General features: G+C 44.3%; 1 protein-coding gene across 8 annotated transcripts in view; it reads left to right on the top strand.

The window, feature by feature from the left end:
- The window catches only part of RREB1 (ras responsive element binding protein 1), a 176,547-nt gene that overhangs the window by 106,092 nt on the left and 48,419 nt on the right, over window positions 1–22,036 (top strand). For 7 of the 8 annotated variants that reach the window (XM_081827716.1, XM_081827715.1, XM_081827718.1 and 4 more), the window contains exons 2-6: window positions 177–296; window positions 3,690–3,814; window positions 4,444–4,656; window positions 9,661–9,750; window positions 11,163–11,326. In XM_081827716.1, coding sequence (XP_081683842.1) covers window positions 4,486–4,656; window positions 9,661–9,750; window positions 11,163–11,326 — 425 coding nt within the window. In that variant the 5' untranslated portion in view covers window positions 177–296; window positions 3,690–3,814; window positions 4,444–4,485. The remainder of the gene's footprint in view (window positions 1–176; window positions 297–3,689; window positions 3,815–4,443; window positions 4,657–9,660; window positions 9,751–11,162; window positions 11,327–22,036) is intronic. The other variant, XM_081827717.1, reaches the window with a different exon arrangement.

Raw genomic sequence — 22,036 nt, 5'->3', positions numbered from 1 at the left:
GTGGCTCTGGGAGGAATCTGCCTGGGAGCTGGAAGCTTGCTTATGCACGCGGGCGGGGATGGGAAACGTTCCGTTGTCCTTGTGACTCCCGGTGTTAAGTGGAGAAAAAGATACAGAGGACGGGATCATTTCTGGTCTTGACTCTCCCTTCACGTCACCTTTTCTCATTTGCGCAGGTTGCTTCAACTCTGTGCTCCAGAGGTGGTAGCTTTGACGTGTGACCCTGCCCACGTCTGGGCTCCAGCCGCGCCAGCCCCTCAGTAAGGAGGGCCAGCTTGATAAGACGACGAAAACAGGTCAGTTAAACTTGATTGACTTTCCTGGAGTCACAATAACTTGGAGTGTTGAGTCTTCCTTTCCCTTCCCCTCCCTTCCCCACATTCCCTATGAAGTTGCCCTTTTTCTTCCCCCTGATCCTCCTGAGGCTTTGATGCAAAACCACAGTGAAATTGTAGCCCTGAATTGCTAGCCCTTCCTGATCCAGCGGGTCTGAAGTGTGGGATGAGGAATCGCAAAGAGGGTCGAGTGTTGGTTTCACAGGAAGCAGTGTTTCAGACACCCCTGTTCCCTGCTCCGCCTCCCCCCCTCCCCCCCCCCCCGCCAAATTCAGACTGTTTGTGTTAAAAACTGGAACTCCAGGCAAGTCCACTTGGCCATGTCAATGAAGATGACGACTTCTTTTCTTATCCATGATTTGGGAACTTAACCTGGGCTCCCAGCCCTCTCTGGTTCCAGTTGGAGCACACTGTATTAGAATGGGGCCAGTGATTTTTATTTTGTTTATTGTCATCATTTTATTGTTGTTGTTATTTGCTATCCCCTGGTAGTGGGGCTGATGTGTAGGATGGTATCAGGGAGCAAAGGAAAGAACGAAGATACCAAGACTATTAATATCCATAAAGAAAAATATGTTTTGTAAATGGACCTTAAGCTGTGCAACTTCTCTTTCATCCCTGAGGTCAAACCTCAGAAGTTTTAGGTTGGTTAGTTTGGCTTATTGCCCCGGTATAGTCCAGCGTAGATAGAATTAACTAATACTGGCCAACCGGCCTCTGGTTAAATTAGTGCACAGATGTGCCTTAATGCTAAGGTGGATTTTTTTTTTCCCCCATAACCTGGAACAATGAGCTACCTTTTTTTTTTTTTAAAAAAAGATTTATTTATTTATTTATTTATTTATTTATTTGACAGAGACACACACAACGAGAGAGGGAACACAAGCAGGGGGAGTGGGAGAGGGAGAAGCAGGCTTCCCGCTGAGCAGGGAGCCCGATGCAGGGGCTCGATCCCAGGACCCCGGGATCATGACCTGAGCCAAAGGCAGACGCTTAACGACTGAGCCACCCAGGTGCCCCAACAATGAGCTACCTTATTTTATACCGGGTCCTTTCCCTTCTTCCCTGTTACATCCTCCCAAAGGGAGAAAGAACTCAAGTATAAGATGCAAGAGCAAACAGGAGTAAAAACCTTTAGCTCCTTGGGGCTGGCGTGGGTTGCTTCTGAAACAGCTTTTCAGGGATGCGTCTAATAACTGTGCTCTTCTTTTCAGTGTAGTCGGCGGGTTCTTTTTGCTAACTGCACTTTCTGATCAGAGATGAAAAGTTTCTATTAAAAAAATATATTGCTACTTACATGTATACAAGGTAAAGGAAGTAAATGTCCATGATCTTGGTAGTGTCATGCTTTACACTTCGATCCCCAAGGAGGAAGTAAATGTAGCAAATGTTTTCCTGTCCAGACAAAATGGGAAACAACAAGTTTGCATGGCTTTTCTTCTTTTCCAACTGGGATAAGCCTTTGCAACGTTCAGCCCTTATGTTGTTTAGTACCAAGGCTATGGTTAGGTATTGTATATTGAAGACACTTGGGTGTTTGCAAGAATCTCTGTTTGATGTTATAATGACGGTAAAGAAAATTCTTACTAGTAATCTGGCTCTGTTACATGAATATATTTTTTGATTTTATATTTATAATTTTAATTTTTATGTTGACTGTGTCTTCGCTGTCCATTTTCTTTCCCTACTCAATGATAGAATTAGAATATAATTTTTACAACTTACAATTTTACATTTCGTCCTAGAGGTGTTTAACCTATTCCCAGATTTCAGTAAACTACCACATTTTTCTTTCCTAAGTGTAGTATTAGGACAAAAGCAAGATTATCTTCTAAAGTCTTCCTGTAAACCGCTAGAAAGGTTAACTTTCTTTTTACTGACATAACGTAATTACAATAAAGAATTATGGTCAGCTATTTTATAATTTGCTGTACATAAAACTATGGAGGAAATACATTTGAAAGAACTAGGTGGTTTTAGGATTGAAGGTATCCATTTATTTGAGTCAAACAGATAATTATGTGCTGATTGATTACAACAGTTCTAGGGAACTGATGATACTTTTAGAAATGCAGTAAGAAAGAAATCATGTGTGCGTGTGTGTATGCGTGCTTACATGTGTGTGCTTGTTTTTCCTAGACAGAAATCTCCCAGATTTTCAAAGACCGTTAAAAACAGGAAGTTTGAAGCACATTTTTTAATGGCCTCCTTGCATGGCGAAACCTCACAGGGCAGCAGTTTGGTTTTTTCTTTAATTTTGGATGTAGCTCTTCGCCCTTTGTGGGAAAGATGTGTGGGGTTCGGCTCGGTCAAGTTATCTTCAGTTGCATGTTTCGGCAGCTAGTCCTTTTACTTACCATTTGGAAACCCGTTACCACCCTATCTTCAAAATGTCTGTCCACAAGGAAGGCACATTTTGTCTCTTGGCTAGAGAAGTACTGTTCCTGAGACTTTCTTTGGCTCTTCTGGTAAGATTTTAGCTTGAGACTTCTCAGCTGATGGCAGCATCACTTAATAAAGTTATATCCCCAGGTTCTTCCCACTGTGCTGCTGGACACATTTGTAGCTGCTCTGGGTGTTACCATTTGTCATATCCTAGGTCACATCCCCTTGAAGTTGGAGGAGGAAACCACAAGAAATCATGTTCTTTCTGGTGGTGTTTCTAAGCCTTCACTTGGCTGCTGAGATAAGGAGCTTGATCTTTGACTACAAGTCCAGTTGAGGCACGCCGTGGGATAACAGGATATGTGGCTTACAGGCGGGGCTCTGGCTCTGGAATATCTTCCCAGATCAAATGAGGGAAGTAGTTTAACCTGCAGACTTATTTCTGGCCATACCTATAGCCGTGGTCAGGTATGGAACTAGAAAAGGCTACATGTCCATGAGCCGTGGGTGTTCCATTTGGTCATTCTGTTCATGTCACCAGGTTTCTTTTTAGGTCTGACCTAATACCTTCTAGACCATGAGACTTCCGTGAGTTCCTTTCCTGCCTTATCTTCGGTCAGTTTTAGGTAGAGGCGGGAAGGGGGGTCAAGTGGGAGTCTTGATTGCTTGTGGGGGGCTGCGGTGTAGGGTATGAAGGAAAATTCAGTGTGGGTGAGCCCCAGAAAGTAAAATACCACAAAATCGTTTTGGCTGTTGGGAGTGAGGGTGACAGCCTGTAGGGAACATCAGTTAAAGGTTGAAAAAACAACCACAGAATGTGGTTTTGGAAGGATGACTTAAAATCGCCTCCCTTTTGTGTATTCTCCTGAATAGAGTGGCCTGAGATTACGACAAATACATGGTTTCAGTTTTTTCTTCCCGAAGTGAAAAGACATTCACTGAATCTTTTTGCCTTTGCTTCCCTTCCAGTGTCAACAAGTGATACAAGAGAAGAAAAAAAAAGAAGCGAACGCAGACTCCTTTCCTACTCCACGTGGATGATAGCTATAGCAGGGGAAAGTCTCATAGTGTATCAGTTGGGGCAGAAAATGGAGGTAATCGGCAGTCGGGGCTGGGTTCTTCTGTCCACTTTCTGGGGTATAGGTGCATTACCTACTTGTATATTTTAAGCAACAGTCTTTTTTTATGTTGATTTGAAATTTGGTTATAAATCTGATAGGATTGGCTTCTCAGTTGTCTTCTACAGTTTGGGCTCCGGGCTCCCCTGTAAAATCACCGTATTGTAAGCAGTGGAGTTAAGTGAGACCTGATGATCCTTAGTTGTTAAGTCTAGAACATTCATACAGTAGTAAATGAGTTAGGGTTATGAGGAGGGGGCTGGCCAAACGTCAGCTCCCTGGGCTTTCCTAATTGTTGGCTTAGCCTCTCCCACTCTGCCTAACGAGAGAATAGGAAAAGCCGAGAGACCTGCGTCTGCTGGTTTCGGGGGTTGTGTCGGTGCATCCGCTCAGAAAGGAAGCGAGGTTATCAGTCTCTGGCATGACCATGCCTCATTCGCATGAAAGCTTAAGTCATTTTGGGCACGAGCGTCAGCTTGAACCGAAGAAGGAGGGTTTTAGGTGTTTTGACCTGACTCACGGTTATGGTAGCCATGGCCAGTGCCCCTTGGCTCTGACAGACGCTAAACCTCACAGTGACCAACGCAGCGATTTCCGATTTTCAGTTCTATGACAGAGGCTTCTTAGAAGCTTAAACCTTTGACCCAATGACGTCAAGTTCGCCCATTGGCTTGGAAGGTTCAGACTTGTCTTCCGTCAACACCATGATGTCAGCGGTAATGAGTGTAGGGAAGGTCGCCGAGAATGGCGGAAGCCCCCAGAGCACCAAGTCCCCCACGAAGCCTCCAGGACCAAATCGGATTGGCAGAAGGAACCAGGTAAGCTTTTGTGTACTAGCTGGTGACATCTGGTGGCTTCAGTCTATGAGAACGGTGGGAGAAGGATGTTCGCTTGAGCCCCAGCTTCCTAGGCGAAAACCTTGGACGTGTTCAGAACTAAACACATACTGAGAGGCTTCAAGAATGAACTTTTCAGGGCTTATGTCCGTTTCCTTTCATGGAGAAAATTTTCTCCGCTGTGGTGTCAGTATTGGTGGAAGCATCCTTATTCTCTGCCCTGTAGTTTGATTCGATTGCAAGCTTTCTTCACGTGATGGCCAAGACAAAGAACTTGACTTACTCCTCTACTGTGATGTGGTTCGTTTCTTTACACAGCTGGTTAATTGGGTTTTCGAAGCCGCCTCCTTGATTTTTTTTTTTTTTTTTTAACTGTCTTCAGATTAGGTAGCAAATAAGTACTAGTTTTGCTGGATCTCCCATTCCACTTTCCATCCTTGACAAAGCACAGAATGTGGTTCCAGAAAATTCCACTTGAGATGTGATTTAGTCCTTTTGAATTTTTAGTGGGCATCAGATCAGGAGGAGTAGGAAAGAGGAAGTGGGTGGGCCAGGATTGGAAGGACTAATTAATGTCTTAACAAACGTCCGAGTCTCCTCCATTCGGAAGTAAGATGGATCTTTTGATTAACGTACCCTTGGGGCACGTGAAAAGTTGTCGCTCTTCTGTTAGCAACACATTCAGCGAAACTCGAGGAGTAAGGCAGAAGGTGAGTAGTTCTCATTTCTTCTCTGAATCTATGTAATCCCAACTGATGACTCCACATTGAATTTTTGGTTGAACTTAATGGGTTTATACCAAATCCTCGGGGGAAGAGGCAGTCTTCTGAGTTAATCTCCATTATCAGGGATGGACCAGAAAGTAAACCTGTTGGGCTTTTGTGAATTCATTTTCTATTTTGTTAATAATCCTCCAGTGACTGTCCTTAGACAGAATTGTCTGAGCACCATCTATGATGGTTTTCTATAAACTCTTAGAACGTTAATCAAGGCTTTTGACACAACCTGTCTTCCAGGAAAAGTCATACCAGCCTAAAATTCCTCCTGCAGCGTAGGAGAAGGGTCCATTCGCTCACGTCTTCCCCACGGCTGAAGACTTGGCAGGGTTCAGTGATGATGTAGGGTCAGAGCATTGATACCTTTTTCTCTCTTTTTTCCCTTGTCTCTGCCTGCCTCCCTTCCTATGGGTACCTGAGAAAATACTCAGCCTGTATGACTGTGGCCTGAGTCAAGAAGGAGCGCTAGCTCTGGGAAGAAAAGGTTTATTTCCACTCTCATGTGACTGTCCGTCCATCCATCTATCTGTCCATCTTTCCATCCACCCACCCATTTCACAAATATATACTTCTGGCCAGGTACTGCTCCAGGTGCCAGGCATTTTGGGATGAACAAGATACATAAGGTCACTGTCTCCTCATCCTTCTGTGTTTGACCAAGAGAAAGTGGCGTGGGTAGTGACGAGCCCAGAGTTTCCCCGGCATAGGTTGGGTTGTCCCAGGTCCAGGCTCTGGTCCCTTCCCGGTGGTTCAGAGACCGTGGGGAGAACCATAGAGCATGACCAGTAGCACCTCCTTCCCTGCATGGTGAGTGGAGGGGACTCTGCGGGCAAACGGTACAAGTGTACCTGAGCCTTTCTCATCTACTTCCCATGTCCTCCCGGGTTCCTCAGAGCACTGGCTTAGTGTTGGACAGGGAGGTCTGGGCCACAGGGACTGTAGGAAGACCGTGCATTAAAGACACCAGAGCACAGCTGCGGAGAGGGAATGCATCATCCTTACCTGTGAGCGGACGGGGAAGGCTGAGAGCAGGAGCCTGGAGAGCGAAGTCCCATCAGCGCTAGCACCGAGTTCCAGGACAGATTAGCCACAGCAGGATGCCGACAAGGGTGCCAGATTGTTTCATTATGGAATGGTTAGTTATCACATTAGCTGCTAATTTTATCTGTCAGCTCAGGAAGTCTGCTCCTTCCACCGGCTCAGCTGCAAGAACTGGATTCACAGTTCTCCGGCAGGGCTGTTCTCTTTTCTCTTGGGCTGGTTTGCAAAAATTAAATCTGAGTCCAGAGATTTATTTCTCCCAGACTGCTGTGGATTCTGTAGATCTGCTTCAGGGTCTGCTGCCTGCCACTGCCAAGCCTCAGAGAAGGTTTGGGTTCCGGTTTGTGATAAACCCTGGACTCAGTGCCAGAGAGTCCAGGGAGCTACTCAGTATGTCTAGTATCTACCTCGAAGTGAATGCAAAATGGTTGTTTGTTGTTGTTGTTGTTTTTAGGATTTTATTTATTTATATGAGATAGCATGGCAGGGGAGCGGGGAGCGGCAGGAAGAGGGAGAAGCAGAAGACTCCCCGCTGAGCAGGGAGCCCAATGCGGGGCTTGATCCCAGGACCCTGGGATCATGACCTGAGCCCAAGGCAGATGCTTAACCGACTGAGCCACCCAGGTGTCCCCGCAAGATGGTTTTTTAAAAAATCTGCTGCCTCAGGAGGCTGGCCACACGGATGCCTGGCTTTTTAACATTTATTGACATCTTACCAGTGAATTTTTCTTTAAAAAATCTTTTTTAATGTATTTTATTACTAATCTAATAATTGAACAAAAATACCCCAGAGACTGAGTTTTGGCCCCGCTACGAGACCTCCCTCGTTATTATAGTGAGTACTCTTATTTTTGTTGTGAATACTTCTGTTTCTGGTGTTTCTGTTTGGTGCTTCTTGGCCAGCTCCATTCTGATGGGAGTTGGACGGACCGAGGACGAGTGACATCACGCACCTCACGCCCCTGGGAGGACGGAAGTGCATGGGTGACTGGATGAGACTGTGGCGGCGCTTTTCCACTGTCTCTGGGTTAATCAACTTCCTTAGACCTCATACCTGTCTTTTTTTTTTTTTTAATTTGAGAGCGAAAAAACGTGTAGCGTACCTCATCCTCGGCCCCAATGCCACCCATGAGAAAAGCATTTGTAGCGCTTAAAATGAGGCCTGTTAGACTTCACCGAGGAGATGCCATCCTAGACATCCTCATGCATCCACTCCACCCCGTCTGCCGTATGGTGCCATTTGTTTTTATAGTCCTCAGGGTGACTAGTATTTTCATCATGTCTCACGAGCCAGCCATGAGGGTGTTTCCTGTCTGTGCCTTGGGGTTCATCCTTTTTTTTGTTCAGACTTCCAGAGCATAGGCCTATATGGCACAGCTGGCCTGAGTTGGACTCCTGGGTCTGCTACTTCACGGTTCTCTCCTTTGGGACACGTTGCTTGCCTCTCTGTACCTGTTTCCTCATCCAGAAAATGGGATCTGTAATAGTGGTTGTGAAAAACCTGACATTTCCACGGGTCGAGTTGAGCACATAGTTAAGTGTTCAAGGATGGGTTTTATTGGCAAAGAACAAAAACTCATTCAAATGAGTAAAGTAAAAAGAGGTCTGTTGAAGGAAGCCTAAGGGTCCAGCCTTAGAGATGGTGCCATCCCCTCTCTCCGGCTCCCTGGTCTCGCACTTCCCTGAGGACTGATGTCCTCCCCAGCTGCATTCTCATGGCTTGGGCTTGCCACGGTGCTCAGCCCAGGCCTAGGGCTACAGGAACTTTCTTTCTTTCTTTTTTAAAGATTTTTTTTTTAATTTATTCATTTGAGAGAGAGAGAGCGTGTGTGCACAAGCAGGGGGAGGGGCAGAGGGAGAAGCAGGCTCCCCGCTGAGCAGAGAGCCTGACTCTGGGCTCCATCCCAGGACCCTGAGATCATCACCTGAGCCAAAGGTAGACGTTTAACCGACTGAACCTCCCAGGCACCCCTACATGAGCTTCCAGTTCAGGTGTTCATGATCACCTAAGGGGGTAACTTAGTCACCCCCAAACCTGGGTACATATGAGCAACTCCTGGGGAGCTTATGAAACAAGTTGATTTCTGGGGTACAACCCCCCACCCCCATTTTGATTCAGCAGGTCATCAATCTGGTTTAGAATTCTAGTTCAGAAAAGCTGCCCGGGTGATTCTGCTGATCAGTGGGAAACCCCCTGATCTCGGTCTCTAAGCATCTCAATTTCAGATTTCGTGGGACAGGTGTCCAAGCCTTGATCCTATTGGTTTTGGGGATGAGGACACACAGACTGTGGTGCTTAGGGACCGTGTGGGTGAGGAGGGCGACTCTTCATGAGTTATCTGGAAAGAGGAGCCATAGCATATGGCTAGTGATGAAGGAGCACGTCCCTTTCCTTACAAAGGTAAAAATCTGTTGCTTGAAGGAAGCCTGTCCCATGTGTTTTGAGGGAACATAAAATGAGCCACCTCACCAAGTCGTGAGCTGGTTCTTTTGTCACCCTCTGTGGAAGTCTTTATTTTGGGTTGTCATTCCCTGTCACGGTTTGGGAAAGGGCAGCATTCTCATTCTTACTACTTAGGAGTGGTGTCAGGCAGGTGCAGGCAGCAAGTAAGAGGGTCCCGTTGATGCCTCTTGGCCGCACAGCTGGGCACTGAAGCCTTGCCTTGTTGGGTGCATGGGGTTTTATTAGGAGAACTGTGCTTGGGGCACTCAAGCCCAGGTAGAAAATCGTGACTGGAGCTGCCTAGCTAGGGCTTGGGGAGAAATGTATTCCATTTCTAGCTCTGCTGTGACTTGAGCCTTGATTTTTTTTGGGGGGGGGGCGTCATCACTGATGATTAATGCAATGGTGTTTGATAAAAACACTAATATTTATTGAATACTTACCCTGTACCAGGCACTATTCCAGTGCTTTGTGTGTGTTAATTGATTGAATCCTCATCTCAGTGCAATGTGGTAGATGCTGTTATTTTTCCCATTTGACACCTGAGGAAACAGGGCAGACAGGACCGTGACTTACACAGGCTCGTACCCAGACAGGCTCTGGAGCCCATGTTCTCAGCTGATTTATTGCTCTGGCTCTTGAGATGCAGGTGCTTACATCAGGAACAAGAGACACTGGCTTAACTGTGCGTTGAACTTGATTTTCCCTTGTATTATGTCTTTTCAGGAAACGAAGGAGGAGAAGTCTTCCTATAACTGTCCCCTGTGTGAAAAGATTTGCACTACACAGCACCAGCTAACCATGCACATCCGTCAGGTTTGCTGCCGATTTTCTATTTCTGTTTGAAATCATTCTTCATTAAGAGAGGGCAGTTTGATCTCAGCGGATGAATTGTGTCTGTACTCCATTTAGATTTACTATTTGAACCATCTTGAGGGGCGGTTATGAAATAAGTCTTGTGTGTCCACGTTACTCTGACCAGAATCCCAGGTCAACGTAGAATACCTTTTCAGACGTCGGCCAACATCTCGCTAACTGACCACATACAACAGAAGACCTTTTGTCATATGTGACTTGTCAGTTTGAACCAAGTTTCTTCACAGTACAGTGAGATCGTAGATGGAGCCCCCTATCCCTTATATGGCTATAAACTTGTATTATGCAGCAGGGAATCTGGGATTTCTTTGGGCTTCTATATTAGGACATTTATCCTCCTCTCTTGCCTGCTGTGTCGTGACAAAGTATAGTTGAATCTAGAACAATGAAGGAGTGAATATATATATATATATATACACACACACATATATATATTGAATATATATATACACATATATATTGAATATATATATGTACACGTATATATTGAATATATATATATACACGTATATATATTGGATATATATATACACATATATATGTATATATATAGTTGGAGTGGGAATGGGTAGTTTTTTTAAATTTTTTCTTTCCATCATTTCCTTAATCCCCATCCTCTATTACCCCCATCCCCCACCTACCTCCCCCTGATAACCATGAGTTTGTTCTCTAGAGTTAAGAGTCCATTTCTTGGTTTGTCTCTCTCTTTTTGTTCCCTTTGTTCATTTGTTTTGTTTCTTAAATTCCGCATATGAGTGAGAAGGATTGACGATATTAAAATCATAACATGGTACTGAGTAATACCATCATTTAGTAACTTGGGTTTGGATAGAAATGTTCCTTCTTTTAACATCTTCCAGAGGCCAGAACTCCAAACTGTGCAGGTTTCAGTTCTCTTTCTCTGACAGCAGGACTGAGTCAGCGAACTAGAAGAATGGACGTGGCCTTAATGTGAAGACCGTATTTCACGGTAGCTTCGTAGTCGAGGGTCCTTCTGCTCCTGTGAATATATGTGCTCAGTTAATCTCTGTGTGTCTCCAAGAAAGACCTGCAAAGGCTCCACCTTTCTCTGAGCCTTGCACACGTGTTTTTCAAAACTGGAACACGAAAGAGGAAGAAGATCATACAAAATAGTTGTTTGCCTATGTTCCCGACAGATTTTTGACATTTGGGAAGATACTTAAAATGACAGAAAAAAAATCAGAGAAGCTGTACTGAGTGTTTTCTTGTTTTGGTTTTGTTTGGGGTTTTGTTTGTTTGTTTGTTTGTATAAAGCTCTGACTTTGCATTTTATAATAGCCAAGTTTTGACCCATCCTCCTAAGTGACCCCTGTGATGATCGCTTTCCCCAGCATAACACGGACACTGGAGGGGCAGACCATTCGTGCAGCATCTGTGGGAAGTCGCTGAGTTCGGCCAGCTCCCTGGACCGCCACATGCTGGTGCACTCTGGCGAGAGGCCGTACAAATGTACTGTGTGTGGCCAGTCATTCACCACCAATGGGAACATGCACAGGTGGGTGAGGGCTGCCGTCTGGAGGTTGACAGAAAGCACAGTGGCCTCGAGGCCATCAGGGGATTTGCCTAAAGGCCTGAGAGCTCTTGGCATGTGTGCCCTGTTTGGAGAAGTCGGAGGTGGTTTTGTGGCTCCTGCATGCTCTCTCTGGTGTATTGGACGTGTCTGGCCGTGGGAAACAGAAGTACCTGGGCGAGGTCTTTGGCCTTTGGGGATCTTCAGGACGAAACACAGAGTCCTTCCCTCTCTGCCAGGTGGAGTTTCTTTGTTTGGGTGCCAGAGGTGGGCAGCTTATCAGATACAGAGGAAGCCTCAAGGAGTAGCATAGTAACCCTTGCCTCTGAAAAACTGTTTGCATATGCCTACCAGATTCCCTGCAGCCCTTCTCCTTGCAAAAAGTTTCTGGGGCCTTTGAATAAATAGTTAGGTGGCCTGGTCTTGGAACTTCAGGATAAGATAGGATAAAATGAAGAAAAAGAAGATCTGATAAATGCCAGGAATTTACTTCCTGAGGGAAAAAGCAGCTCACTCCAAAGTGGGAGAGAGCTCAGTGGTGGGCATATTAAAGTTTTGTGGGACAAACAAATAGAAAATATACTTGTAGAAAAATTACACAGGTTTTGAGGGGTTAGAACAAAAAGACTTTTTTTAATGCTCATTTTATTTTTTCCATAAACATTTTAAGAATTATGGGACTCTAGGGAGGATTTTTAAAGGGACTCAAAAATTTTCACCTTGGAAAATCAGACTATTTTTCTTTTTTTTTTTAAGATTTTATTTATTCATTTGAGACACAGAGATCGAGAAAGCATGAGCAGGGGGAGAGGGAGAAGCAGGCTCCCCGCTGAGCCAGGAGCCCGATGTAGGGCTCGATCCCAGGACCCTGGGATCATGACCTGAGCCGAAGGCAGATGCTTAACCATCTGAGCCACCCATGCACCCCTATTTTTATTTTTCTATATTCCCTTCCAGGTGTTATGCTGCTTTCTTTTTAAAAATTGACTAACCTATTTTTTTTTTTTACATACTTGTTTCAAAAGAAAGCTTTATATAGTTACTTGACTATCTAGCAGTAGTAAAATGGGGTGGGCCAGTTTATTCCACCTAAAACCGTTTTGTGAATCGCTGAGGTATAGCTGGGACACACTGGAATAGTGGCAAATCTCAGGCTCTTGGAATTAGGAACCTCATGTCAAATCTCAACTCTGCCACTTGTAAGTTTTCCGTTCTTGAGCAAGTTACTTAACCTTTGTGCCTCATTTTCTTCCTCACTGGAACGAGATTTTTAAGTAGTATCCACTTCATTGGAGAGGGATGAGGGTTAGAGGATAATGAGTTTTGCACACAGTCGAGGCCCACGGTAAGCACTCGGTAAATGTTATCTATCTTTAATGTTTGCGTTTCTAAGTAATGCCGCAATCATCTAAAGCCTGTGGATTTCTCAGTCTGAACTCCTGGAAGTAAGGTACAGGGTGACTTTACGAAAGGTATTAGTGTGTTGGAGATTTTTTTACAAAGTATTTTACTTTTTTTTCTTTGCATATACATTTCAGTCCTCTTTGCCCCTCACCTCCTCCTAGGAGTGTTTTGGGGCACGAAGAAGGAAGTAAATAAATGCCATCACCATGGTTTAATATCCTATCTTACACTCTAGCTTTTTGCTTTTTTAACCAGCATGATCAGCCCGGTACTACCTCCATTTTCCTTTCTGTTTGCCATTTTGTTTTGTTTTGTTTTGCCTGGTCCTTCTCTCGGCGCCCCCTCCCCGCCCTTCCAAAAAGTCCTTCATCCCTTACATATTTGCCCTCTCAAAATCTGGTCCTGGAGGCATGACCTATTCCCTTCTTGGGTGGTTTTGCTGCTTTCTCTTCCTGAGACTCGTGCTCCGTGGAACTCCCCATGGGTCAGCTCTAACTCGGAGAGGGCAGTGGGGCGCATTAGGGAGATGTACCCTCCTTGGGGCTGCTCTGGCCCTGAGCACTCCCTGCTTATGGTCCTCCATGAGACAGCTTTGGTTTTGGGCCCAGTCGCTCCTGATTGGGAACATTTCCATTTTGGGAGAGCGTCTGTGATTGACTAGGACACGTGTCCAGCACATCCGTAAAGGGCATAGTTGCTCCTTCTACAGTGAGATGGTGGAGAGTGCATCTTACAGACAACCATAGCTAAAGCCATGGTGTACTGTGCATCAGGCACTGGGCTCAACACTTTGCCTTTTTTTTTTTTTTTTGGCACCTTTATGAGACATAATTCATACGCCATAGATTTCACCCATTTGAAGTGTCCAGTTCAGTGGGTTTTAGTATATGCATAGAGTTCTGCAGCTATCATGACCTTCAGTGTTAGGTCATTTTCATCACCCCAGAAAGAAACCCCACACCCATCAAGCAGTCCTTTCTCATTACTTCCCACCTTCCAGCCCTAGGGAAACACTCATCCACTTCCTGTCTCTGGATTTGCCTGTCCTCCCACGTGGTCTTCTCCTGTGACCCGTTTCTTTACTTACCATTATGTTTTCAAGATGCATCTCGTTGTGGCGTGTATCAGCACCCCATTCTTTTTTACTGTCAAATAATAGTCCATTGTATGGATCTACCATATTTTACGATCTCTTTCATCAATTGGTGGACTTGTGAGTCCTTTCCACTCTTTGGCTATTATGCATAATGTTCCTGTGAACGTTCTGGTCCATCTTTTTGTGTGGACACATGTTTTCATTTCTCTTGGGCGGATACTTCAGAGTGGAATGGCTGGGTCATGTGGTAACTCCGTGTTTAACATTCTGAGGACATGCCAGACTGTTCTCCAAAGCGGCTGCATCATCTTACAGTCCCACCAGCAGTGTAGGAGGGTTCCAGTGTTTCCACATCCTTGCCAACACCTGCTCCCGCCTGTCTTTTTCATGACAGCCATCCTATTAGGTGTGAAGTGGAATCCCATGAGTTTTATAATTGTAGTTCTTACATTTAAGTCTATGATCCGTTTTGAGTTAATATTTGGGTCTCGCGTAAGGAAGGGGGTCCAGCTTCAGTCTTCGGCACTTTGTTGAAAAGACTTTTCTTTCTTTCCCCCGTTTCATTTCATTTCATTTCTTTCCCCCATTGAATTGTCAGGCCATTCTTCTCAAAATTCAATTGACCGTAAATGCAGGGATTAATTTCTCTACTCGTTCTGTTCCATTGATCTGTATGTTCATCGTCGGGCCTCGTGTTATATTGACTTACTACAGCTTTTTGGCTAAGTTTTGAACTGGGAGGTGTGAATCCTCCAACGGAGGTCTTTTTCTAGATTGTTTTGGCTACTCTGGATTGTTTGCATTTCCATATGAATTTTAGGATCAGCTTGTCAAGTTCTGCAAGAAAGGCAGCTGGTATAATTACAGGGATTATAAAGTATGTAAATCAATTTGGGGCTCTTGCCACCTTACCAGTATTAAATCTTTGAACGTGGGATATTGTCCATTTATGTCCGTTAAATCTTAATGGATTTCTTTCAAGTGTGTTTTAAATCATTTTCAAAGCATAAGTTATTTATCTTTTTGGAGGAAAGTGGCAGAAGGCTTTTTAAAGATTGATTTATTTACTTGAGAGAGAGAGTGGAACGGGGGGAGAGACAGAAGGAGAAGGAGAGAGAATCTCAAGCAGACTCCACGCTGAGCATGGAGCCCGACGTGGGGCTCCATCCCATGACCCCCGGGATCATGACCTGAGCCGAAATCGAGGTGGGTGCTCAACCAACTGAGCCACCCAGGTGCCCCAAGTTTTATATTTATTTTGTTAATTTATTCCCTGATGTCTTATTCTTTTGGGCAGCATTGGAAGTAGAACTATTTTTTGATTGTTCGTTGCTGGTATATAGAACTACAACTCCTATTTTGTACTGACCTTGTTTCCTGCAGCCTTGCGGACCTGTTTATTCAAACAGTTATTTCGTGGATTCCTTAGGATTTTCTACATACACGATCATGTTGTCTGCAAATAGAGACAGTTGTGCTTCTTCCTTTGAAACTAATCTGAGTGCCTTTTTAAAAAATTTTTTTCTGCCTGCGAGCCCTGGCTAGCCCTTCCAGCACAGTGTGAAATGGAAGCTAAGGGAACAGACACTCTGGTCTTATTTCTGACATTAGAAGAAAGCATTCCGTCTTTCCTCATTAAGTATGATGCTAGTTATGGGTTTTTCCTAAATATCCTTTATCAGTTTGAGGAAGTTCTTTTTAGTCCCAGTCTGCTGAGTGTTTTCATCGAGAAAGGGGGTCAGATTGTGTGGCACTTACTGAGATGGTCCGGTTGTTTTGTCCTGTCCTTCGTTCTATTTTGGACATTCAACCAACCTCATTCCTGGGATGAATCCCACTTGTTCACATTGTACAATCATCTTCATATGTTGATAGACGTGGTTTGCTAGTATTTCATTAAAGAGTTTGCCTATCTTCATAAGAGATACTGGTCCATAGTTTTCTTCTGAGTCCTCGTCCGGTTTTCATGCCAGAGTAATTCTGCTAGCCTCATAGAGTCAGTTGGGAAGTGGTCCGTCCACCTCTGTGTTTTGGAAGAGTTTGTTGGTGTTAATTCTTTATGTATTTTGTAGAATTCACCAACGAAACCACCTGGGCTTTTCTTTCTGAGACATTTTCAAAGTACTAATTCAGTCTCTTATGATAGGTCTCTTCATATTTCTGTTTCTTCTTGAGTTCGTTTCAGTCATTTGTGTCTGTTCTAGGAATTTGGCCATTTTATATAAATTATCTAATTGGTTGGCTTGCAGGTTGTTCATAGTTTCCCCTTCTAGTCCTTTCTGTCACAAGGTGAGTAGTAATGTCCTCTCTTTCATTCCTGATGTTAATCCTTTGAGTCTTCTTTATTTTTTTCCTCAGGCAGTCTAGCTAAACATTTGTCAGTTTTACTGATATTTTCACAGAAACAGTTTTTGATTTTGTAGGTTTTCCTCTGTTGGCTTTTCTGCTATTTCATTAATTTCCCACTCTGTACATTATTATTTCCCTCCTTCTACTTGCTTTAAGGGTTAGCTTGCTGTTCTTTTTCCAGTGTTTTAAGGCAGAAGATGAGGATATTGATTTGGGAACTTCTTTTGTACCACAGACGTTTACAGCTATAAATCTCTCTTTAGGCATTTGCTTTAGTTGCATCCCATAAATTTTTGTATGTTGTGTTTTCTTGTTCATTCATCTCAAAGTATTTTCTTATTTCCCGTGTGACTTCTTTGACCTGCTGGTTATTTTGGACTATACTGTTCAGTTTCCACATATTTGTGAATTCCCAAATTTCTTGCTGCTATTAATTTCCAATATCATTCCATCGTAGTTGGAGAACATACCTTGTATGATTTCAGTCCTTTGAAATTTATGGAGACTCGTTTTATGGCCTAGCATATGGTCTGTCCTGGAGGACGTCCCGTGTATGTTCTGTTGCTGTTGGTTGGCATGTTCTCTAGAGGCGCTTTTAGGTTGAGCTAGTTTATATGTTGTTCACATTTCCTATTTCCTTATTGACCTCCATTTATTTTTATGTGCTCTGCCTCTAAGGTTTGTGGAATCATTATCCCATTTTGCAGAGGAGGAAACTTGCTTGGGATCAAAGTAACAGAGAAGGCCAAGATTTGAACGTTGGCTGTCGGGCTTAGAGACTATGCCTTTAACTACTGTCTGTGAAATGATTGATCTAGCGCTCATGTCACTTTGTATATTAGAAAAAAGCGCTCTTTCACAACCCCCCCCCCAAAAAACACAGTTCCATGTTGCTGTAGAACATTACAGTGGACACTTGAACAATGCAGGGGTTAAGGGCACCGACCACTGGGAGGTCGAAAATCACAGAAAGCTTTTGACTCCCCTAAAATTTAACTAATAGCCTACTATTGACTGGAAACCTTACTGAGCACATAAACATATATGTTGATTAACATATATTTTACATGTTGTATGTATTATACGCTGTATTTTTAAAATAAAGTAAGCTATAGAAAAAACTGTCGTTAAGGAAGTCATAAGGAAAATATATTTACAGTACTTTCCTGTATCAGAAAAAGTTTTATGTACGAGTGGACCTCCGTAGTTCACACCCATGGTATTCAAAGGTCAACTGTATTTTCCACATTAAACTATTGCAGCCAACTTACTAGCATAATACACTGTATTTGGTGATCACGGGATAACTTTTTATTAGATTTATGATGGTGTGTTGTTCAGGTATACATGGATAGATTTAGAAATGATCTTCAATTTTTTATACCACAGCCCTTGATATTATCCTAAGGTACATTTCTTATTTGTGAACAGTGTATATTAGAGTTTTTGTAAATTATTATTTGTAAATAAGCATGCTTGAGGGATGTTTGTGCTAATTTTGGGTTTTGTTTTTTTTTTTAAAGATTTTTTTTTTAATTTATTTGACAGAGAGAGAGAGACACAGCGAGAGAGGGAACACAAGCAGGGGGAGTGGAAGAGGGAGAAGCAGGCTTCCCACCAAGCAGGGAGCCCGATGCGGGGCTCGATCCCAGGACCCTGGGATCATGACCTGAGCCGAAGGCAGACGCTTAACCGACTAAGCCACCCAGGCGCCCCTAATTTTGGGTTTTGTACTGATTTTATTTATTGTGAGTCACCTTGATTTGGAGAAAAAGGACTGATTGTTGAGGGCCCAAGTTCTAGTCCTGATTCTGATCTCTTAGTCTGTCCTGTCACAAAACGGCATAGTAAAACCTCCCTGAGGACTTGTACTCCAATGCAGTAATGTTTGCGAGAGCACTCGAAGGATAACAGTATACCATGGAAATGTCCTACGTAGGGGGTGTTTCTGAGTTTGTATTGTTAGCCCTGAAAGCACCCTTGTGATAATCTATGAGCCGTGTTCCACTCCTATAGCTGTGTGACCCTAAAGAAGTTGTTTGACCTCTCTGTGTCTTGGTTACTTCCATCTGTAGAAAGAAGTGATACCTGACCAGTGTTGTGGCAGCATTGAGGGGATTCATGAATTAATACATGCGAAGCACTTAGGAGAACGTTTCTTCGGTCACCAGGATTACTCTCGTATATGCCACTGAGGGACAGTATACCAAGTAAACTCTCCTGTAATACCAGAAAATAAACCAAGAGGTTGCTTTTACTTTTGTTTTCTTTTTACTATATTAAATCTGGTAATCTGCAGTCAAATGCTCTACCGCTGAGCTATACCCCAACACACTAAATCTGGTAATCTGAATAACCATTAGGATTTTTGAGTTTATCACACTACACTGACTTTGCTTTTCTGCAGAAAATTGTAAATAATGACTTAAAAGAGCATTTAGTTTTTGGTAATCATTCATAATCATTACCACCTTCATTTCTTGGTGAAACTGTACTTTTGAAAAAAAAATTTATAAAAATGTGAAAACACAAAAATGTGCTGGAGAGAGTGGAGTGAGATTTTTTTTTTTTTTTTTTAAGATTTTATTTATTTATTTGACAGAGAGAGAAGGCACAAGTAGGCAGAGAGGCAGGCAGAGGGAGAAGGAGAAGCAGGCTCCCCGCTGAGCAAGGAGCCCGACGTGGGGCTCGATCCCAGGACCCTAGGATCATGACCTGAGCCGAAGGCAGACGCTTAACCGACTGAGCCACCTAGGCGCCTTGGAGTTAGATTTATTTGTCCCAGTGGATCTGTTCCAGAACCTGAGACTCGAATGGTGAGCTGTGATCTCTCCTAAGCACATACCTGTGTTTCATTAATCAGGGGCCAGAGCAGCCCTGGGACGTGTGTGTGCAGGAATTTTTTAAAAAGAACCGTGAAAACCCAAGTTCTAAGGAGCTGCATCCTCACTGGGTTTTTAGAGCATGGAAGGAAGTCGGTCGACTGAGAGTTTGCCACTCAAGACAGAAGTTCTTCTTCTGTTTCTCTTCCTTTCTCATTTTCCTTCGGCTGCGGCTGCTTCCCCACGTCTGTGGCACTGGCTGGGACCAAGGAGAGCCAGGAGCTCACTGGTGAGGTGATCAGAGACCCTGTGCATCCTGGGCATGCGCACCACCCCCGTGTCCCGTTCTGTCTTGTTGATACCTGTTCCAGGCCCTCCCTTTGTGTGCCCACGTCAGGTTCTGATCTTCCCTCTCTCCCCTGCTAGTACATGATTCCCTGTGGTGTGGCTTTCTAGAGCCATTTCCCCAAGGCTTGATTCCACAAGGCTTGTCCGGCGCACAGTGTCACTTAGGAACACATAGGTCACCTTTCTTGGGCCTCCTGCTCAGCCCTGCTGCTCTGAAGGGCATCTGCACGTGCGGAGGTGATGCGTATCTCTGGGTGTGCACATTCTTCCAGATAAGCCTTGCCTTCCCGGTATTTACTGTCGAGCAGCATGCTGTAGGGGGCCGATCTGGGCTCCGCCCCACACTCCTATTGCTGCATACATCTTGCAAACCAGACCCCAGGAACTAGATCTTTTTCAGTTTCAGGTAGTTCTTAACTGACAGGGAGGTACTCTGTTGTCACCCACTTTATGAAGCAACTCCGTCTCTTTCCTTGGGCCCGCTAGTCATCTTATGAGGATGCAGTAGTTATCTCTGTTTATAAGGCGAGTCCATCTTTTTTGTAGAGTTTCTTTTATCTTAGTCGTAGGAGAGGACCCTCAGCACCCAAGCAAAAAGGCTTTCTCGATCTATTACCAGATCTGGTACAGTTGTTCAAGCTGCCACTTCCCTGTGTGCGGACTCTCGTGTTTTTGAGGTTTGGAAATCCTTCATCCCAAACCACTCTGACCACAGCCGAGTGCCTGGGCAGAATAATAGGCTGCATCAAGTGCAAAACATGTATCACGGAAATATCATCGTGGCTCCAGCTTTTAACTTCCCAGAACTCTTTATCAGTTGCTCCCACGTTGAAAATTTGGATTGAGCGGTGCTTGTCTTCCAAAACAAACTTGGGAAACTGAGCCAGAGCACGCCCGCTGGGAGAGCTCAATGTAGGAAAAAGGGCATTGAGCTTTGCAATTTGCAAAACTTTCCAGAAAGCGCTGGACTTCAGAGCTATGAAGAAGTGATGATATTTGAAAGAGTAGATTGGAAACGGATCTCCTTTGGAAGAAATCTTACTCTGAGATGGGTGTCTTTCTTTTGCCAGACCGTAATTGCCTTGGGAAAATAGGAAATTAATTTCCACTTTGCTCCTGATTTTACGAACTATAGACCTTTAAGCTGCAAAGAGAGCTGTGGAGTACGTGTTCCGTTTCAGACACGGCGAAGACCCTGGCGGGAGCAGGCTTTCCTACCTGGCTTCGCCATTCATTCACCAAAGAGCAGGGTTATGTGGTCCCTGCCGGCCGTGTCGTGGAAGGACGAACATGAGGCAGGGAAATCCCCGGAACGTCATCTAGTTGTTCTGGCACCAGCTTGCTTTCCTACTGCAGCGGGCATGACTTTTGCTGTTGCTAAGTACAGGAGACATAGACCCCGAGGATGCCACTGGATAATGGACAGTCTTCAGGAACAGAGGCTTATGTGTTCCCATGATGCTGGAAGAAAACGTTCGCTGCACAGAAATGTGACCTGCTCCATGACAAATGAGACCACAGAGACTCTGAATTTAGCACACTACTCTCAGATGCTTAGGCGGAGCCAGCCCTTGGCATGCACAAGTGAACTTGGGTATCTGAACAGGTGGCCAGCATTTAAGGACAGAAGGAGCAGGGATAGGACAGTGTCTTGGAAGGGGACAGTCACTTCTTTACCCTCAGAGTCCAGCAAGAGGAAGGGCCCTGTGAACTTCAGTCACGGTAATAATGAGTTTCTGAGGACACCCTAGAACTAGTTTTGGGACTTGCTGTTTCTCCAGAGTGGAGGTGGGCACTCAGAGGTTCAGCTAGTCACATCTTAAAACAAGTCTTAATCACCAGGTATGCACTTCCCTGACCTATTCCTATGAAAGAAGAAAGGTATCTGGTCCCATGGGAAGAAATAATTTGTAGGATAAAAATCTGGGGGTCACCCTACTCAGGACTATGTGAATTTTTTTTCTATTAAAAAGTAGGAAATGGGGCACCTGGGTGGCTCAGTCAGTTGAGCATCCAACTCTTGATTTTGGCTCAAGTTGTGATCTCTTGGGGTTGTGGGATCAAGCCCTGTGTCGGGCTCCACGCTGGGCGTGGAGCCTGCCTAAGAGTCTCTTTCTGTCCCTCCCCCCTTCTCTAAAATGAAGGAAAGAAGGGGGAAAAAATGATTATGTAATGACGTTTCAGTTATCTACAATTAAATATCTTTCCCTTGAGGGAAAGACAAATCAGAAGAAAATCTCTTTAGGGGATGCTTAGAAATCTTAACACATTCAGTTCCACTTAGAAGATGATAAATGCTCTATGACCATGCGAGCAGCTCTCTACAAAGGTAGTTGAGGGGTTTGCGGAGAGTTTAATGGTGTGTACGCAGTCAGCATAATGGGAAGGTGTGATCTGTGCTGGACACAGGACCACTTACATTTGGTGGTGGTGGGTGACTATCTGGTGCTTTCATGATGGTAGTACTTGGGTATCGAGGCAGTTTTCATCTGTCTCAGTACTGTGGGTACTGAAATAGTCAGACCTACTTCGAGTGTAGTCTAGAAAGCTCTTCTTGAACCGGGTTGCAACATTTTTCTTTTTTTTTTTTTAAAGATTTTATTTATTTGACAGAGACACACAACGAGAGCAGGAACACAAGCAGGGGGAGGGGGAGAGGGAGAAGCAGGCTTCCCG

Source organism: Leptonychotes weddellii, chromosome 8, assembly GCF_054177405.1.
Source record: "Leptonychotes weddellii isolate Sample4059 chromosome 8, ASM5417740v2, whole genome shotgun sequence".
Lineage (NCBI taxonomy): Eukaryota > Metazoa > Chordata > Mammalia > Carnivora > Phocidae > Leptonychotes > Leptonychotes weddellii.
The sequence above is the reverse complement of the archived record's forward strand: the minus strand, read 5'-3'. Positions and strand labels throughout refer to the sequence as shown.